We start from the raw sequence: 17,653 nt of genomic DNA on the forward strand, positions 1-17,653 counted from the left end.
CTGAAGGGTTAATTATCTTCTTGAATGCAGTTTTGAGTAGCTTGAGGGGTACAGTTTTTAGAATGGTGTCACTTTTGGGTATTTTCTATCATATAGACCCCTCAAAGTGGCTTCAAATGTGAGGTGCTCCCTAAAAAAATTTTGTTGTAAAAATGAGAAATCGCTGGTCAACTTTTAACCCTTATAACTTCCTAACAAAAAAAAATTTGTTTCCAAAATTGTTCTGGTGTAAAGTAAACATGTGGGAAATGTTATTTAGTAACTATTTTGTGTGACATACTTCTGCTTTAAGCGCATAAAAACTCAAAATTTGAAAATTGCAAAACTTTCCAAATTTTCGCCATATTTCCGTTTTTTTCAGAAATAAATGCAAGTTATAGGGAAGAAATTTTACTACTAAAGTGAATTACGATATTTCATGAAAAAACATTCTCAGAATCGCCAATATTCATTGACGGGTTCCAGCATAGCTCCCAAGCGTCCCGATTCTCACGGGACAGTCACGTTTTTGACACCTCCCACCCGCGTCCCGCCTGGGACGCTATTTTTCCCACACTACACTAAGCCGCCACACCCCTCCATGCACTGAACCCATCCTCGTGGTCCCAGAGAGCCACCGCAGCTTGCAATGACTTCCTAAGCTGTTCTGTGGCTGAGTGCACAGGACCTGTGATGAGTCACAGGAGGGGAGGAGTCAGGGGTCACATGATCAGGGCCCTCAGTGTATGCAGGACTCTGCTGTGCTGGTTGTCATGGTGCGAGGTGTACGGGGCGGAGCCGTGTGTATGAGGTGTACAGAGCGGAGTCGCGAGTGTACGAGGTGTACGGATTGGAGCCGCGTGTGTATGAGGTGTACGGAGCGGAGCCGTGTGTTTTCGAGGTGTACGGAGCGGAGCCGCGTGTGTATGAGGTGTACAGAGCGGAGTCGCGAGTGTACGAGGTGTACGGATTGGAGCCGCGTGTGTATGAGGTGTACGGAGCGGAGTCGTGTGTTTTCGAGGTGTACGGAGCGGAGCCGTGTGTTTTCGAGGTTTAGGGGTTTGAGTTAGAGTTAGGGTTAGTTAAGGGGCTTTAGGGTTAGGGTTAGGGTCAGGGTCAGGGTTAGGGTTGGGTTTTGGGTCAGGGTTAGGGTTTAGTATGGTTTGGTTAAGGGTTAGGGTCAGGGTTAGGGTCAGGATTAGGGTTAAGTATGGTTTTGTTAAGGGTTAGGGTCAGGGTTAGGGTTAGGGTTAGGGTCAGGGTTAGGGTTAGGGTTAGGGTCAGGGTTAGGGTTAGGGTCAGGGTTAGGGTTAAGTATGGTTTTGTTAAGGATTAGGGTCAGGGTTAGGGTCAGGATTAGGGTTAAGTATGGTTTTGTTAAGGGTTAGGGTCAGGGTTAGGGTTAGGGTTAGGGTCAGGGTTAGGGTTAGGGTTAGGGTCAGGGTTAGGGTCAGGGTTAGGGTTAAGTATGGTTTTGTTAAGGATTAGGGTCAGGGTTAGGGTCAGGATTAGGGTTAAGTATGGTTTTGTTAAGGGTTAGGGTCAGGGTTAGGGTTAGGGTCAGGGTCAGGGTTAGGGTTAGGGTTAGGGTTAGGGTTAGGGTCAGGGTCAGGGTTAGGGTTAAGTATGGTTTTGTTAAGGGTTAGGGTCAGGGTTAGGGTTAGGGTTAGGGTCAGGGTTAGGGTCAGGGTTAGGGTTAGGGTTAGTTAGGGTTTAGGGTTTGGGTTAGGGTTAAGTATGATTTGGTTAAGGGTTAGGGTCAGGGTTAGGGTTAGGGTTAGGGTCAGGGTTAGGGTTAGGGTCAGGGTTAGGGTTAGTAAAGTCATGGTTTGGGTAGTGTGAGGGGCCACCTAAAAATGTTGGAAAAAAACGCAAACGCGGTAAAAACGCACTAAAAACGCATACAAACGCATAAAAACGCTGCGTTTTTTTCATGCATGCTCATAAAAATGCTTGAAAAAAACGCAGCAGTTGTATGCTTATGTATGCGTTTTTTCAATGCGTTTTTTTGCGGGAAAAACGCGCTGCAAAAAAAAGCAAGTGTGAAACTAGCCTAAGGGGTATGTGGAGCGGAGCCGTGTATGTACGAAGTGGAGACATGTGTGTACGGGATGTACGGAGCAGAGCCTAGTGTGTACGAGGCATACAAAGCGGGCTTTTCCCGCGGACATGGGAGTACACGGCGGAGCCCTTAGAAGCACTTTAAAACTCGCACATGACGGTCCACCGGAAGTGATGTGTTGGAAGCTGACCAGAAATGAGGTAATTTCACAAGGAGATTATGATGGAACCATGGAGATACTTCAGGGAATGCTTCAGATCCATCACCAGGTCCTCCTCCAACAGCGCGGACAGCGGGATCGCCTTGGAATCGGGGATGCTGGCTGTCATGAACTCATTTTCTGCTCCACCAGTTGAGAGTTCCCCTTCTGTTTTCCCTCTGGTGGTGACAGGAGGTAGTGCGGTTGGTTTAAGTGGTAGTGATCTGCCACCTGATGAGGAAGATAACGATTGGATCTCTGGAGTATCAGACTGGATATAAGACAGCCGTCGCCCTATCCGGATGCTGGTGATTCAGTCTGCTTCTCAGGTCCTGGACTTCAGCTCTCTTCCAGTCTTCTCAAGTTAAGTTTGTTTTTTTGCTATTGTTCACACTTGCGCTGGTTGGTCAATTCAGTTTTTTGTGTAATCAGCCTGCCCCTGCTGGGGCTATGCAGAAATTCCACTCCTATTAATCAGTATTTGCCAATCTGCTTTTTGTCCCTTATTAGATTGGCCTCTTTTTTGCTCTGTCTCAGAATATTTCAGAGTGCTGGTATAGGTTTAGAAGTCTAGTGACTTCAGGGTTAATTTTGCTATCAGAAGTGTTGGACAATATTTTTGTAGGTTTTTTTGGCATATTGCAGACAGTGTCTTTCCTTTTCTGTCCTTTTTAGTTAGCCGGGCCCCATCGTTTGGTCAGCCTATTTTCCTGCCTTTGTTTGTATTTTCAGCTTGTTTCACCGTCAATACATGTGGGGGGCTGTCTTTCTTTTGGGGTCTGCTCTGGGGCAGTTAGTTTTCCTCTTTTCCTGCTTTAGGCTTATGTAGTTCTCCGGTTGTGACGAGGCGTCTAGGACCAACATAGGAACGCTCCACGACTGCTGCTAGTTGTGCGGTTAAGATCAGGGATCTGCAATCTGCATAGTTACCAACTTCTCTGGTTTTCTGAGACTTAGCTTGTCTTTTTTTCCTCCTCAGTTTTCCATTCATAACAGCTGGCCATGTGAGCGGATCATGATATGTCCTGCTTCGGGAGGCTCAGGTGGGCATTACAATGGGAGTCAGGCTGCTATAGTATCTTTATAGAATATTTCTTTCTTTCTCTGTTTCTCTCTCTTTGTTCTTTCTTTCCCTCTCTTTTTCTTTCTCTCTCTCTGTTCTTTCTTTCTCTCTTTTTCTTTCTCTCTCTCTCCAATCTTTATTTTTTATTTCTGTCTCTCTCTTTGTTCTTTCTTTCCTTCTCTTTCCCCTCTTTCTTTTTTTTCTCTGTTCTTTCTCTTTCTTTCTCTCTGTTCTTTCTGTCTCTCTCTGTTCTTTTCTTTTCCCTCTTTCTTTCTCTCTCTGTTATTTCTTCCTTTCCCCTCTTTCTTTCTTTCGCTCTCCCTCTGTTCTTTTATCTTTCCCCTCTTTCTTTCTCTCTCTCTTCTTTCTTTCCCCTCTTTCTTTCTCTTTCTCTCTGTTCTTTCTCTCTCTGTTCTTTCTTTCCCCTCTTTTTCTCGCTCTGTTTTCTTTTTCTTCTTTCTTTCCCTTCTTTCTCTCTTTGTTCTTTCTTTCGCTCTCCCTCTGTTCTTTTTTTCTGTCCCCTCTTTCTTTCTCTCTCTGTTCTTTCTTTCCCCTCTTTCTTTCTCTCTCTCTGTTCTTTTTTTCCCCTGCTTTTTTTCTTTCTTTCTTTCCCCTTTCTTTCTCTATCTGTTCTTTTTTTCTGTCCCCTCTTTCTGTCTCTGTCCTTTCTTTCTTTACCCTCTTTCTCTCTGTTCTTTCTTTCCCTGTTCTTTCTTTCTCTCTCTGTGTTCTTTCTTTCCCTGTTCTTTCTTTCCCCTCTTTCTTGCTCTCTGATTTTTCTCTTTCTTTCTCTCTCCCTCTGTTCTTTTTTTCTGTCGCCTTTCTTTCACTTTCTGTTCTTTCTTTCTCTCTCTGTTCTTTTTTTTCTTTCCACTTTCTTTCTCTCTGTTCTTTCTTTCCCCTCTTTCTTTCTCTCTGTTCTTCCTTTCCCTTTCTCTCTGTTTTCTCTATGTTCTTTCTTTTTATCTGTTCTCTTTCTGTTCTTTCTTTCCCCGCTTTCTTTCTCTCTCTGTTCTTTCTCTCTCTGTTCTTTTTTTCTCTCTGGTTTTTGCTTTCCCCTCTTACTTTCTCTCTGTTCTTTCTTTCCTTCTCCTTTCTTTCCCTCTCTCTGTTCTTTCTTTCTTTCTGTTTTTTCTTTCGCTCTGTTCTTTCTTTCCCCTCAGTCTTTTTTCTCTATGTTCTTTTTCTCTCTGTCCATTCTCTCTCTGTTCTTCCTTTCTCTTTCGCTCTCCTTTCTTTCTTTTTTCTCTGTTTTCTTTCTTTTCCACAGAACCAGTCAGTGTGATCAGCAGTGCTAAATGGGTGTGACTAGTTCTGAAATAGGTGTGGTCGGGGCATGGCCTAAAATTTGCTGTGGCGCGATTAGTGTTCTGCAACCTTTATCCCTCTTTTCACTTCTTCAAAAGTTGTGCGGTATGGTTCCAAAATTATTATCTCACAAAGGGACAGCGGTCAGAATTGTAAAAATTGGTCCGGTCATTAACGTGCAAACCACCCTTGGGGGTAAAGGGGTTAAGGTCTGACAACCCCTTTAAGGATGGGCAGCTACTCGTGGGCCACTGCTGTGTACTTGCCCCCCAGGCTAAAATTTGCCAGCCTGCCTGCAGTAACCTGACAGAAAAGCTTTACAGCCCGGGATCCCGAGCACGGGGCGCGCACACCATGACCAGATCCGCTCGGCGGCGCGCACATGACAGAGTGCACAGCCCTGAGCGCAGAAGGAGTGACGGGAGCGGCAGAGAAACTCCCCCGCCCGGGCGCCAGTGCTGCACAGTGCACACAACATGGAGCGAGATGAGGCGGACGTGGGCTCTCTCACCAGATTCTTGGACGGAGAGTTCTGGGAAATGAAGAACGAGCTGCGGAGACAGATCGCGGGCAGTCCTCTCTTCCAGCACAGGTAATGGGCTCGCAGCAGGGTTTGGTGGGTCCGGGCTCAGCTGTGTGATGCCAACAGTGGGCCTGTCGCAGCTCAGGTGTCAGTCACCGCACCCGGGGGTCTGGTGCTGGCAGTATGACTTTACCTAGCCCCCTGTGCTGCCGGGAGATGCCCAAAGCTGAGCTGTCAGGACAGGTGGCAGCTGGAGAAGCTGGTGGCATGATGCCAGCTCTGGTACAGGTCTGCCTGTGGTGCCTGCCATTCATACTGCTGGGCAGAGTGATGAGCGGCAGCAGTGTGGGATGCACCTGGCTCCTCGCAGTAACAGGTGCTCGTCTCCTGTCAGTAGTGGCGGTATCTACACCAGGCTCCTCTCAGTAACAGGTGCTCGTCTCCTGTCAGTAGTGGCGGTATCTACACCAGGCTCCTCTCAGTAACAGGTGCTGGTCTCCTGTCAGTGGCGGTATCTACACCAGGCTCCTCTCAGTAACAGGTGCTGGTCTCCTGTCAGTGGCGGTATCTACACCTGGCTCCTCTCAGTAACAGGTGCTGGTCTCCTGTCAGTAGTGGCGGTATCTCCACCAGGCTCCTCTCAGTAACAGGTGCTGGTCTCCTGTCAGTGGCGGTATCTACACCTGGCTCCTCTCAGTAACAGGTGCTCGTCTCCTGTCAGTGGCGGTATCTACACCTGGCTCCTCTCAGTAACAGATGCTGGTCTCCTGTCAGTAGTGGCGGTATCTACACCAGGCTCCTCGCAGTAACAGGTGCTGGTCTCCTGTCAGTGGCGGTATCTACACCTGGCTCCTCTCAGTAACAGGTGCTGGTCTCCTGTCAGTAGTGGCGGTATCTACACCTGGCTCCTCTCAGTAACAGGTGCTCGTCTCCTGTCTGTAGTGGCTGTATCTCCACCAGGTTCCTCTCAGTAACAGGTGCTGGTCTCCTGTCAGTGGCGGTATCTCCACCAGTCTCCTCTCAGTAACAGGTGCTGGTCTCCTGTCAGTAGTGGCGGTATCTCCACCAGTCTCCTCTCAGTAACAGGTGCTGGTCTCCTGTCAGTAGTGGCGGTATCTACACCTGGCTCCTCTCAGTAACAGATGCTCGTCTCCTGTCTGTAGTGGCTGTATCTCCACCAGGTTCCTCTCAGTAACAGGTGCTGGTCTCCTGTCAGTGGCGGTATCTCCACCAGTCTCCTCTCAGTAACAGGTGCTGGTCTCCTGTCAGTAGTGGCGGTATCTCCACCAGGCTCCTCTCAGTAACAGGTGCTGGTCTCCTGTCAGTAGTGGCGGTATCTACACCAGGCTCCTCTCAGTAACAGGTGCTGGTCTCCTGTCAGTAGTGGCGGTATCTACACCTGGCTCCTCTCAGTAACAGATGCTGGTCTCCTGTCAGTAGTGGCGGTATCTACACCTGGCTCCTCTCAGTAACAGATGCTGGTCTCCTGTCAGTAGTGGCGGTATCTACACCTGGCTCCTCTCAGTAACAGGTGCTGGTCTCCTGTCAGTAGTGGCGGTATCTACACCTGGCTCCTCTCAGTAACAGGTGCTCGTCTCCTGTCTGTAGTGGCTGTATCTCCACCAGGTTCCTCTCAGTAACAGGTGCTGGTCTCCTGTCAGTGGCGGTATCTCCACCAGTCTCCTCTCAGTAACAGGTGCTGGTCTCCTGTCAGTAGTGGCGGTATCTCCACCAGGCTCCTCTCAGTAACAGGTGCTGGTCTCCTGTCAGTAGTGGCGGTATCTCCACCAGGCTCCTCTCAGTAACAGGTGCTGGTCTCCTGTCAGTAGTGGCGGTATCTACACCAGGCTCCTCTCAGTAACAGGTGCTGGTCTCCTGTCAGTAGTGGCGGTATCTACACCTGGCTCCTCTCAGTAACAGATGCTGGTCTCCTGTCAGTAGTGGCGGTATCTACACCAGGCTCCTCGCAGTAACAGGTGCTGGTCTCCTGTCAGTGGCGGTATCTACACCTGGCTCCTCTCAGTAACAGGTGCTGGTCTCCTGTCAGTAGTGGCGGTATCTACACCTGGCTCCTCTCAGTAACAGATGCTGGTCTCCTGTCAGTAGAGGCGGTATCTACACCTGGCTCCTCTCAGTAACAGGTGCTCGTCTCCTGTCAGTAGTGGCGGTATCTACACCAGGCTCCTCGCAGTAACAGGTGCTGGTCTCCTGTCAGTGGCGGTATCTACACCTGGCTCCTCTCAGTAACAGGTGCTGGTCTCCTGTCAGTAGTGGCGGTATCTACACCTGGCTCCTCTCAGTAACAGATGCTGGTCTCCTGTCAGTAGAGGCGGTATCTACACCTGGCTCCTCTCAGTAACAGGTGCTCGTCTCCTGTCAGTAGTGGCGGTATCTACACCAGGCTCCTCGCAGTAACAGGTGCTGGTCTCCTGTCAGTGGCGGTATCTACACCTGGCTCCTCGCAGTAACAGGTGCTCGTCTCCTGTCAGTAGTGGCGGTATCTACACCTGGCTCCTCTCAGTAACAGGTGCTGGTCTCCTGTCAGTAGTGGCGGTATCTACACCAGGCTCCTCGCAGTAACAGGTGCTGGTCTCCTGTCAGTGGCGGTATCTACACCTGGCTCCTCTCAGTAACAGGTGCTGGTCTCCTGTCAGTAGTGGCGGTATCTACACCTGGCTCCTCTCAGTAACAGGTGCTCGTCTCCTGTCTGTAGTGGCTGTATCTCCACCAGGTTCCTCTCAGTAACAGGTGCTGGTCTCCTGTCAGTGGCGGTATCTCCACCAGTCTCCTCTCAGTAACAGGTGCTGGTCTCCTGTCAGTAGTGGCCGTATCTCCACCAGGCTCCTCTCAGTAACAGGTGCTGGTCTCCTGTTAGTAGTGGCGGTATCTACACCAGGCTCCTCTCAGTAACAGGTGCTGGTCTCCTGTCAGTGGCGGTATCTACACCAGGCTCCTCTCAGTAACAGGTGCTGGTCTCCTGTCAGTAGTGGCGGTATCTACACCAGGCTCCTCTCAGTAACAGGTGCTGGTCTCCTGTCAGTAGTGGCGGTATCTACACCTGGCTCCTCTCAGTAACAGGTGCTGGTCTCCTGTCAGTAGTGGCGGTATCTACACCTGGCTCCTCTCAGTAACAGGTGCTGGTCTCCTGTCAGTAGTGGCGGTATCTACACCTGGCTCCTCTCAGTAACAGGTGCTGGTCTCCTGTCAGTAGTGGCGGTATCTACACCAGGCTCCTCTCAGTAACAGGTGCTGGTCTTCTGTCAGTAGTGGCGGTATCTACACCAGGCTCCTCTCAGTAACAGGTGCTGGTCTCCTGTCAGTAGTGGCGGTATCTACACCTGGCTCCTCTCAGTAACAGGTGCTGGTCTCCTGTCAGTAGTGGCGGTATCTACACCTGGCTCCTCTCAGTAACAGGTGCTCGTCTCCTGTCTGTAGTGGCTGTATCTCCACCAGGTTCCTCTCAGTAACAGGTGCTGGTCTCCTGTCAGTGGCGGTATCTCCACCAGTCTCCTCTCAGTAACAGGTGCTGGTCTCCTGTCAGTAGTGGCGGTATCTCCACCAGGCTCCTCTCAGTAACAGGTGCTGGTCTCCTGTCAGTAGTGGCGGTATCTACACCAGGCTCCTCTCAGTAACAGGTGCTGGTCTCCTGTCAGTGGCGGTATCTACACCAGGCTCCTCGCAGTAACAGGTTCTCGTCTCCTGTCAGTAGTGGCGGTATCTACACCAGTCTTCTCTCAGTAACAGGTGCTCATCTCCTGTCAGTAGTGGCGGTATCTACACCAGGCTCCTCGCAGTAACAGGTGCTGGTCTCCTGTCAGTAGAGGCGGTATCTACACCAGGCTCCTTGCAGTAACAGGTGCTGGTCTCCTGTCAGTGGCGGTATCTACACCTGGCTCCTCTCAGTAAGAGATGCTCGTCTCCTGTCAGTAGTGGCGGTATCTACACCAGTCTCCTCTCAGTAACAGGTGCTGGTCTCCTGTCAGTAGTGGCGGTATCTACACCTGGCTCCTCTCAGTAACAGGTGCTGGTCTCCTGTCAGTAGTGGCGGTATCTACACCAGGCTCCTCTCAGTAACAGGTGCTGGTCTCCTGTCAGTAGTGGCGGTATCTACACCAGGCTCCTCTCAGTAACAGGTGCTGGTCTCCTGTCAGTAGTGGCGGTATCTACGCCTGGCTCTTCGCAGTAACAGGTGCTGGTCTCCTGTCAGTGGCGGTATCTACACCTGGCTCCTCTCAGTAACAGGTGCTCGTCTCCTGTCAGTAGTGGCGGTATCTACACCAGGCTCCTCGCAGTAACAGGTGCTCGTCTCCTGTCAGTGGCGGTATCTACACCAGGCTCCTCGCAGTAACAGGTGCTGGTCTCCTGTCAGTAGAGGCGGTATCTACACCAGGCTCCTCGCAGTAACAGGTGCTGGTCTCCTGTCAGTAGAGGCGGTATCTACACCAGGCTCCTCGCAGTAACAGGTGCTCGTCTCCTGTCAGTAGAGGCGGTATCTACACCAGGCTCCTCGCAGTAACAGGTGCTGGTCTCCTGTCAGTAGAGGCGGTATCTACACCTGGCTCCTCTCAGTAAAAGATGCTCGTCTCCTGTCAGTAGTGGCGGTATCTACACCAGTCTCCTGTCAGTAGAGGCGGTATCTACACCTGGCTCCTCTCAGTAACAGATGCTGGTCTCCTGTCAGTAGAGGCGGTATCTACACCTGGCTCCTCGCAGTAACAGGTGCTGGTCTCCTGTCAGTGGCGGTATCTACACCTGGCTCCTCTCAGTAACAGATGCTGGTCTCCTGTCAGTAGAGGCGGTATCTACACCTGGCTCCTCGCAGTAACAGGTGCTGGTCTCCTGTCAGTAGTGGCGGTATCTACACCAGGCTCCTCGCAGTAACAGGTTCTCGTCTCCTGTCTGTAGAGGCGGTATCTACACCTGGCTCCTCTCAGTAACAGGTGCTGGTCTCCTGTCAGTAGAGGCGGTATCTACACCTGGCTCCTCGCAGTAACAGGTGCTGGTCTCCTGTCAGTAGTGGCGGTATCTACACCTGGCTCCTCTCAGTAACAGGTGCTCGTCTCCTGTCAGTGGCGGTATCTACACCTGGCTCCTCTCAGTAACAGGTGCTCGTCTCCTGTCAGTAGTGGAAGTATCTACACCTGGCTCCTCTCAGTAACAGGTGCTTGTCTCCTGTCAGTAGTTGCGGTATCTCCACCAGTCTCCTCTCAGTAACAGGTGCTGGTCTCCTGTCAGTAGTGGCGGTATCTCCATTAGGCTCCTCTCAGTAACAGGTGCTGTTCTCCTGTCAGTAGTGGCGGTATCTACACCTGGCTCCTCTCAGTAACAGGTGCTCGTCTCCTGTCAGTAGTGGCGGTATCTACACCAGGCTCCTCTCAGTAACAGGTGCTCGTCTCCTGCCAGTAGTGGCGGTATCTACACCAGTCTTCTCTCAGTAACAGATGCTGGTCTCCTGTCAGTAGAGGCGGTTTCTACACCAGACTCCTCTCAGTAACAGGTGCTGGTCTCCTGTCAGTAGTGGCGGTATCTACTACTGGCTCCTCTCAGTAACAGGTGCTCGTCTCCTGTCAGTAGTGGAGGTATCTACACCTGGCTCCTCTCATTAACAGGTGCTTGTCTCCTGTCAGTAGTTGCGGTATCTCCACCAGTCTCCTCTCAGTAACAGGTGCTGGTCTCCTGTCAGTAGTGGCGGTATCTACACCAGGCTCCTCTCAGTAACAGGTGCTGTTCTCCTGTCAGTAGTGGCGGTATCTACACCAGGCTCCTCTCAGTAACAGTTGCTGGTCTCCTGTCAGTAGTGGCGGTATCTACACCTGGCTCCTGTCAGTAACAAGTGCTAGTCTCCTGTCAGTAGTGGCGGTATCTACACCTGGCTCCTGTCAGTAACAGGTGCTGGTCTCCTGTCAGTAGTGGCGGTATCTACACCAGGCTCCTCTCAGTAACAGGTGCTCGTCTCCTGTCAGTAGTGGCGTTATCTACACCAGGCTCCTCTCAGTAACAGGTGCTCGTCTCCTGTCAGTAGTGGCGGTATCTCCACCAGTCTCCTCTCAGTAACAGGTGCTGGTCTCCTGTCAGTAGAGGCGGTATCTACACCTGGCTCCTCTCAGTAACTGATGCTGGTCTCCTGTCAGTAGAGGCGGTATCTACACCAGGCTGCTCGCAGTAACAGGTGCTGGTCTCCTGTCAGTGGCGGTATCTACACCTGGCTCCTCTCAGTAACAGATGCTCGTCTCCTGTCAGTAGTGGCGGTATCTACACCAGTCTCCTCTCAGTAACAGGTGCTGGTCTCCTGTCAGTAGAGGCGGTATCTACACCTGGCTCCTCTCAGTAACAGATGCTGGTCTCCTGTCAGTAGAGGCGGTATCTACACCAGGCTCCTCTCAGTAACAGGTGCTGGTCTCCTGTCAGTAGTGGCGGTATCTACACCAGGCTCCTCTCAGTAACAGGTGCTGGTCTCCTGTCAGTAGTGGCAGTATCTACACCTGGCTCCTCTCAGTAACAGGTGCTCGTCTCCTGTCTGTAGTGGCTGTATCTCCACCAGTCTCCTCTCAGTAACAGGTCCTGATCTCCTGTCAGTAGTGGCTGTATCTGCTCCCACCTCTCCTTCTCCGGCCGGAGTCACACTAACCTGCGCAAAATACGCTCTGTATTTTACATGCGTAATACGGATGACAGACCCCTAAATAGTGCTCCGTATGTCATCCGTAATCAAGGTGTGGTCACGTATTTTGCGCATGTCCTTATCCGTATGTAATCCGTATGGCATCCATATGGCGGGATTTTCTCGCAGGCTTGCAAAATGGACATATAATGGAGCCCAATGACAGGGTTTCTAAAAGACACCGGGTGCGTATTTCTCGCAAGTCACATGTGTGGTCCGTGTAATCCGTATTTTTTGCGCACCCATAGACTTGCATTGTCATACTACGGGCGTAGTACACTGACAATCGCAGCATGCTGCGAGTGGCACGGAGCGTAGGATACTGAGGAGAAATATACGGCTGGTGCGAGTGACCCCATAGAGAATCATTGGTCCGTGTCTAATGCGTGCTTTTTGCGCCTCTCACTCTCCCGTATTCCTCGCCAGTGTGACCCCGGCCTCCCTCTCTCTTGTCCCAGTAGATTGAAGCAGTGCATCTCTTTTTGATTTTTCCATATTGGCATCTGGATGTGTACTATTTAAAGGGAAGCCGTCCGCTGATAAATGCTGCCCAGACCAGTGGCGTACCGCTAATAGCGACAGACCACGTGCTATGGGACCCGTGAGTCTGGGGGGCCCGGAACCATTGGAGGCCATTATAATATGGGGAGGGTTATGTGGGGGCCACTATATTGTATGGAGGGCTGTGTTGCTGACATCACACTGTGTTGAGGTCCCTGTTGGTATATCAGACTTTGTGAAGGGTATTGTAGGGTCGTTCTACTGTGCATGTAGAGGAATTCACTTTGGTGCTATCTTGCTGTGTTTGTGGGGCACATTTGTTGGCATCATACCCCTTTGATGTCCCCCTATAAAGTATCTTCGCTTGTGGGAGCACTAAGATACTTCAATTGGGCTGTAAAGTTGTGGTATATGCTCTTCTGTGACCTCATTCAATATGATTTTTTTTCTGGGGGGTGGGGCAATCAGTACATTTGCTATGGAGCCCCATGATTTCTATGTACGGCTGATCCCAGACCATGGAAGCATTAACCAGATACCGACTCCACATGCATTTTTTTGTATTAATATGGTACGATATTTATGAGAAAACATGGTTTAAATGGTGACCCTGGATGAGGTGATTAGTCCCAGAGGTACATCCCATCCGGCCTGCACCCTCCGGCTCGCCTAAATTGACAGCTTTCTTACTTAGTAAATGAACAGGGAAGTACCTCTCAGTCTGCCAGATTTATGGTGCCCGAACCACAAGACAGGCTGCTTATTGCAGACATAAATATTTCACTCTGAAATGTGGCTGCATTCCAGATAAAACACACTTTAAAGGGAATCTGTCAGTAGGATTGTGCACAGTAAGGCTATGTGCACACGCTAGCGTTTTTAAACGCTCAGGAAAAGGATCCCCTTCCCAGAAATCGCGCATCTTTTTCCGCGCGTTTTGTTGCCCGATTTTTGATGCGATTTTTGACGCGTTTTTTGGGATCATTGGGGATGGCTAAAAACGCTCAGCAATGCGGAAATTAATGAGCATGCTGCGTTTTTAGCCGCTAAGCGATTCCTGAGCGGTTAAAAACGCATGCATTGGCACAGAAAGCCAAAAACGCATGCTAATTTGATGCATCTTTTAAGCGTTTCTGCAGCGTCTGAGCCGGCTCAAACGCTGTGGAAACGCTTAAAAAAACGCATCGTGTGCACACAGCCTAAAGCTTCTTTCACACATCAGTTTTTTTGCCATCAGTCACAATCCGTCAAAATGTGAAAAAAATGGATTCTGTGAAGATTGCAAAAAACTGATGCACCAAATCTGTTTTTTTTAGGGATCCGTCGAAGCTGTAGGATTTTAAAGGAACAGGATGAGAGATTTTTTTTTAGGTGCTGTGGGGGTTAAACTAAAGGAAAAGATATTTTCAGGGCATGCTCAGTTTTAACAGACGGAATCCGTCTTCCGACGGATCCAGCGCCCATAGGCTTCCATTGTAGCCAACGACAGACGGCGCTGGATCCGTCGCTGTTCGAGTTTGACATTCACAAAAAACGTTCCTTTGTCCGTCGTCTCCGCCCGACGGACAAAGCTTTTCCAACGGGTCCGTCGGATGATGGATGAAACGTGTGGCCATTCGTAACAATCCATTGCTAATACAAGTCTATGAGAAAAAAACGGATCCAGCGCTGGATCCATTTTTTTTTTTTTTTTTTTCAAAAAATGACGGATTGTGACTGATGGCAAAAAACTGATGTGTGAAAGAGGCCTAACCTACATACAGTGTTAGGTTGGCACCATTATACTAATTAAAATGATACCTTGCATGATGAAATCCGTCTTGTGGTTGTTGTTTAATCTTTCTTTTCAGTTTTGCGTTAATGATATACCCAGGTCCCGGGGCGGCTTTCATGTGGTGCTCTGATTAGGTATTCATCTGTATGGCTTCTGACTAGTCATGAGCGAGTATACTCGTTGATCGGGTTATCGAGTATTTTGGCGTACTCGGAGATTTAGTGTTTGTCGCCTCAGCTGCATGATTTGCGGCTGATAGACAGCCTGAATACATGTGTGGAATTCCTAACAAAGAGACAATCCCCACATGTATTCACGCTGTCCAGCAGCTGCAAATCATGCAGCTGCGTTGACAAACACTAAATCTCCGAGCACGCCAAAATATTCAGAGGACAGCCGAGCATGCTAGGGAAAACCCGAGTAATGAGTATACTCGCTCATCACTACTTCTGACAGGTCACTGATCCCCCACTGACCTGCCCCTTATTTTACATACTGCATAGAATATTGTTTGGAAGAAAAAAGAAATTAACATTCACCACGCAGATGCTGGCGCTATAGCATGATACGATAATATGCGTCTATTCATTTGATTTTGTCATTATTCTCCCCCCCCTCCCCAACAAAAGGCTATCTTAACCAAAATGGCCACACCCGTGCAGCAGCATCATTCAGAACGTTATAGATGCTACTGCGCAGGCGCCAGTGCCATTTTGCTAGAGAAAAATTTTTTTTTTAGCTCCATAGATGTTACTGCACAGGCGCCTCCACCATTTTGATTAAGATATGCCAAAATTAAATGAATACATGCATATTATCCATCGTATCATGCAGGTTAATTTTTTTTTTCCGTACAATATTCTATGCATTATGTAAAATAGGGGGCAGGCCACTGGGGGATCAGTGAGCTGTCATAATCCATACAGATGAATATGTAAGCAGAGCACCACGTGAAGAACCCGGCGCAGGTCGCCTCGGAGCATGAGAAACGTATTAACAGAAAACTACTAGTAAAGATTAAGCAACCACAAGACGGATTTCATCAACCAAGGTATCGTTTTAATCAGTATAACGGCTCCAATCTGACACTGTGTAGGCTGCTGTGCACAATCCTGCTGACAGGTTCCCTTTAAAGTGTGTTTTACGGTGGCTCAGTGGTTAGCACTGCAGCCTTGCAGCGCTGGGGTCCTGGATTCATATTCCACGAAGGACAACATCTGCAAGTAGTTTGTATGTTCTCACCGTATTTGCATGGGTTTCCTCTGGGTACTCCGGTTTCCTCCCACATTCCAAAGACATACTGATAGGGAGTGATTGTGAGCCCAATCGGGGACAGCAATTGATAATGTGCGCAAACTGTAAAGCGCTGCAGAATATGTTAGCGCTATATAAAAAATAAAGATTATTATTATCTGGAACTCTGCCACATTTCAGACTGAAATATTCATGTCTGCAATAAGGCAGCTTGTCTTGTGGTTCGGGCAGCATAAATCATCTGGCAGGTTCCCTTTAAATTGTGATAATTAATTGTGCAAAACCGTTTTAAAATTAAACTGCACTTATACAAAACTTCTTGAAACGTTGTAGAGACATGTGAGGGAATGTGCACACGTTGCTGATTTGCCTGCAGAATGTTCTGCACAGAATCTGCACCTCTTGGCAGAAAACGCAGATGCGTTTTTGATGCGTTTTTCATGTGGATTTGTATGCGTTTTTGTAAGCTAAATAAAGATGTTATTTAAACCCTTAATGACCGCCAATACGTCTTTTTACTGACCTGCGATATAAGAGAATACCATCTTCATACAGGTGACAATCCAGCAGTTGTTGGCTGTACACTATAGCTGACAACTTGCTTTATCACAAACGATCAGTGTTGGCACCGTCCATATCTGTTTAACCCCTTAGTTGCTGCTGTCAAAAGTGACTACATCAAATTAATGGTTAATAGATTGTGAGGGCTTCTGCTTTAATTTAATTGACACACCGAGATCATGATTGTTTGGTCCTGATGTTGGCCAAATGGCGGCCTCATAATCTCCCGGCTATAGTGGTCAGGCCAGAAGTTAGCAACATTTAGGTGGTAAACATACACTTTTTTTCCTTCCTGCAATACCACTTTGCATTAATTCCTGAAAATCACCCGGAGGGTTAATAAGCTACCTGACAGCAGTTTTCAATATGTCAGTTTGTGCTGTTTTTAACCCCTTACCTACAAGGGACGTAATATTACTCCCTTCAGGACGTTGCTTCAGAGTCCCCAAATGCAGTACCAACCGCCATATGAACAGCTTCTATCCACTCTCTGTTCAACAATTAAATCGTCATGTGTAGACTATATACTGTATCTGTCTTGTTAGATGTTACTTGTTGTATCTGTTGTTATATATTATGTTGCCTCTTTGCCACAAAGAATTCCTTGTATATATGTAATATGTACTTGGCGATAATAAATAAATTTGATTGATTGAAATTTGATTGATATTCCGTCCATGTGACCCTGGACCTAATTACCATGGATGGAATATTACGTCCCAGCGATCAGCGGCGCCCACGTGGTGAGCGCCGCTGATCGCAGCCGGGTGTCAGCTGATTATCACAGCTGACACCAGACACAATGTGTCAGGGGCGGTCACGGACCGCCCCCGACACGTTAACCCCTTGTACACCGCGATCAAATGCGATCGTGGTGTACCGGGGGTTAAAGGGAAGCATCGGCAGGGAGGAGGCTCCCTCCTTGCTTCCCTGAGCCCCCCACGGCAGCGCAATGTGCAGCGCTGCTGCGGGGGTCTCTTTCCCTACAGGGGCGACGGGGGGCCTTCGGGGGCCTGTAGGAAGCTGACTTCCTCACTGCCTGCAAAGCGCAGGCATGAGGAAGTCTGCAGAACTGCCTGTGACAGATTGCTGATCTGTCACAGTGATCTGTGATGTGACAGATCAGCGATCTGTCACAGGACAGTGATGTCCCACCTGGGACAAGGTAATAAAGTAAAAAAAAAAAAAAAAAAAAGTGTTAAAAATAATTTAAAAAAAATCGCTAAATAAATTAGTAAAAAAAAAAAAAATATTCCCCAATAAATCCATTTTTTCAAAATAAAAAAACAATAAAAGTACACATATTTGGTATTGCCGCGTCCGTAGCGACCCGCCCTATAAAACTGTCCCATTAGTTAACCCCTTTAGCGAACCCCTTAAAAATAAAAAACGAAGCAAAAAATAATGATTTATTATCATACCACCGAACAAAAAGTGCAATAATGCGCGATCAAAAAGACGCATATAAATATCCATGGTACCGCTGAAAACGTCATCTTGTCCCGCAAAAAACGAGCCGCCATACAGCGTCATCCGCAAAAAAATAAAAAAGTTATAGCTCGCAGAATAAAGCGATACAAAAATAATTATTTTTTATATAAAATTGTTTTCATTGCAAAAAACCGACAAAACATAAAAAAACGACCTAAATGAGGTATCAGTGTAACCGTACCGACCCGAAGAATAAAACCGCTTTATCAATTTTATCGCACGCGGAACGGCGTAAACGCACCACCCAAAAGAAATTCATGAAACGCTGGTTTTTGTT

The 17,653-nt window shown here is 48.6% G+C and overlaps 1 protein-coding gene across 2 annotated transcripts in view; it reads left to right on the forward strand.

The window, feature by feature from the left end:
* The first annotated feature begins 4,947 nt into the window (after positions 1-4,947).
* The window catches only part of ACOXL (acyl-CoA oxidase like), a 756,489-nt gene continuing 743,783 nt past the window's right edge, over positions 4,948-17,653 (forward strand). Inside the window, exon 1 of one of the 2 annotated variants that reach the window (XM_073557722.1) lies at positions 4,948-5,203. In XM_073557722.1, coding sequence (XP_073413823.1) covers positions 5,088-5,203 — 116 coding nt within the window. In that variant the 5' untranslated portion in view covers positions 4,948-5,087. The remainder of the gene's footprint in view (positions 5,204-17,653) is intronic. The other variant, XM_073557721.1, reaches the window with a different exon arrangement.

This window comes from Dendrobates tinctorius, unplaced genomic scaffold (assembly GCF_039654945.1).
Source record: "Dendrobates tinctorius isolate UK_male_01 unplaced genomic scaffold, ASM3965494v1 ptg000250l, whole genome shotgun sequence".
NCBI lineage: Eukaryota > Metazoa > Chordata > Amphibia > Anura > Dendrobatidae > Dendrobates > Dendrobates tinctorius.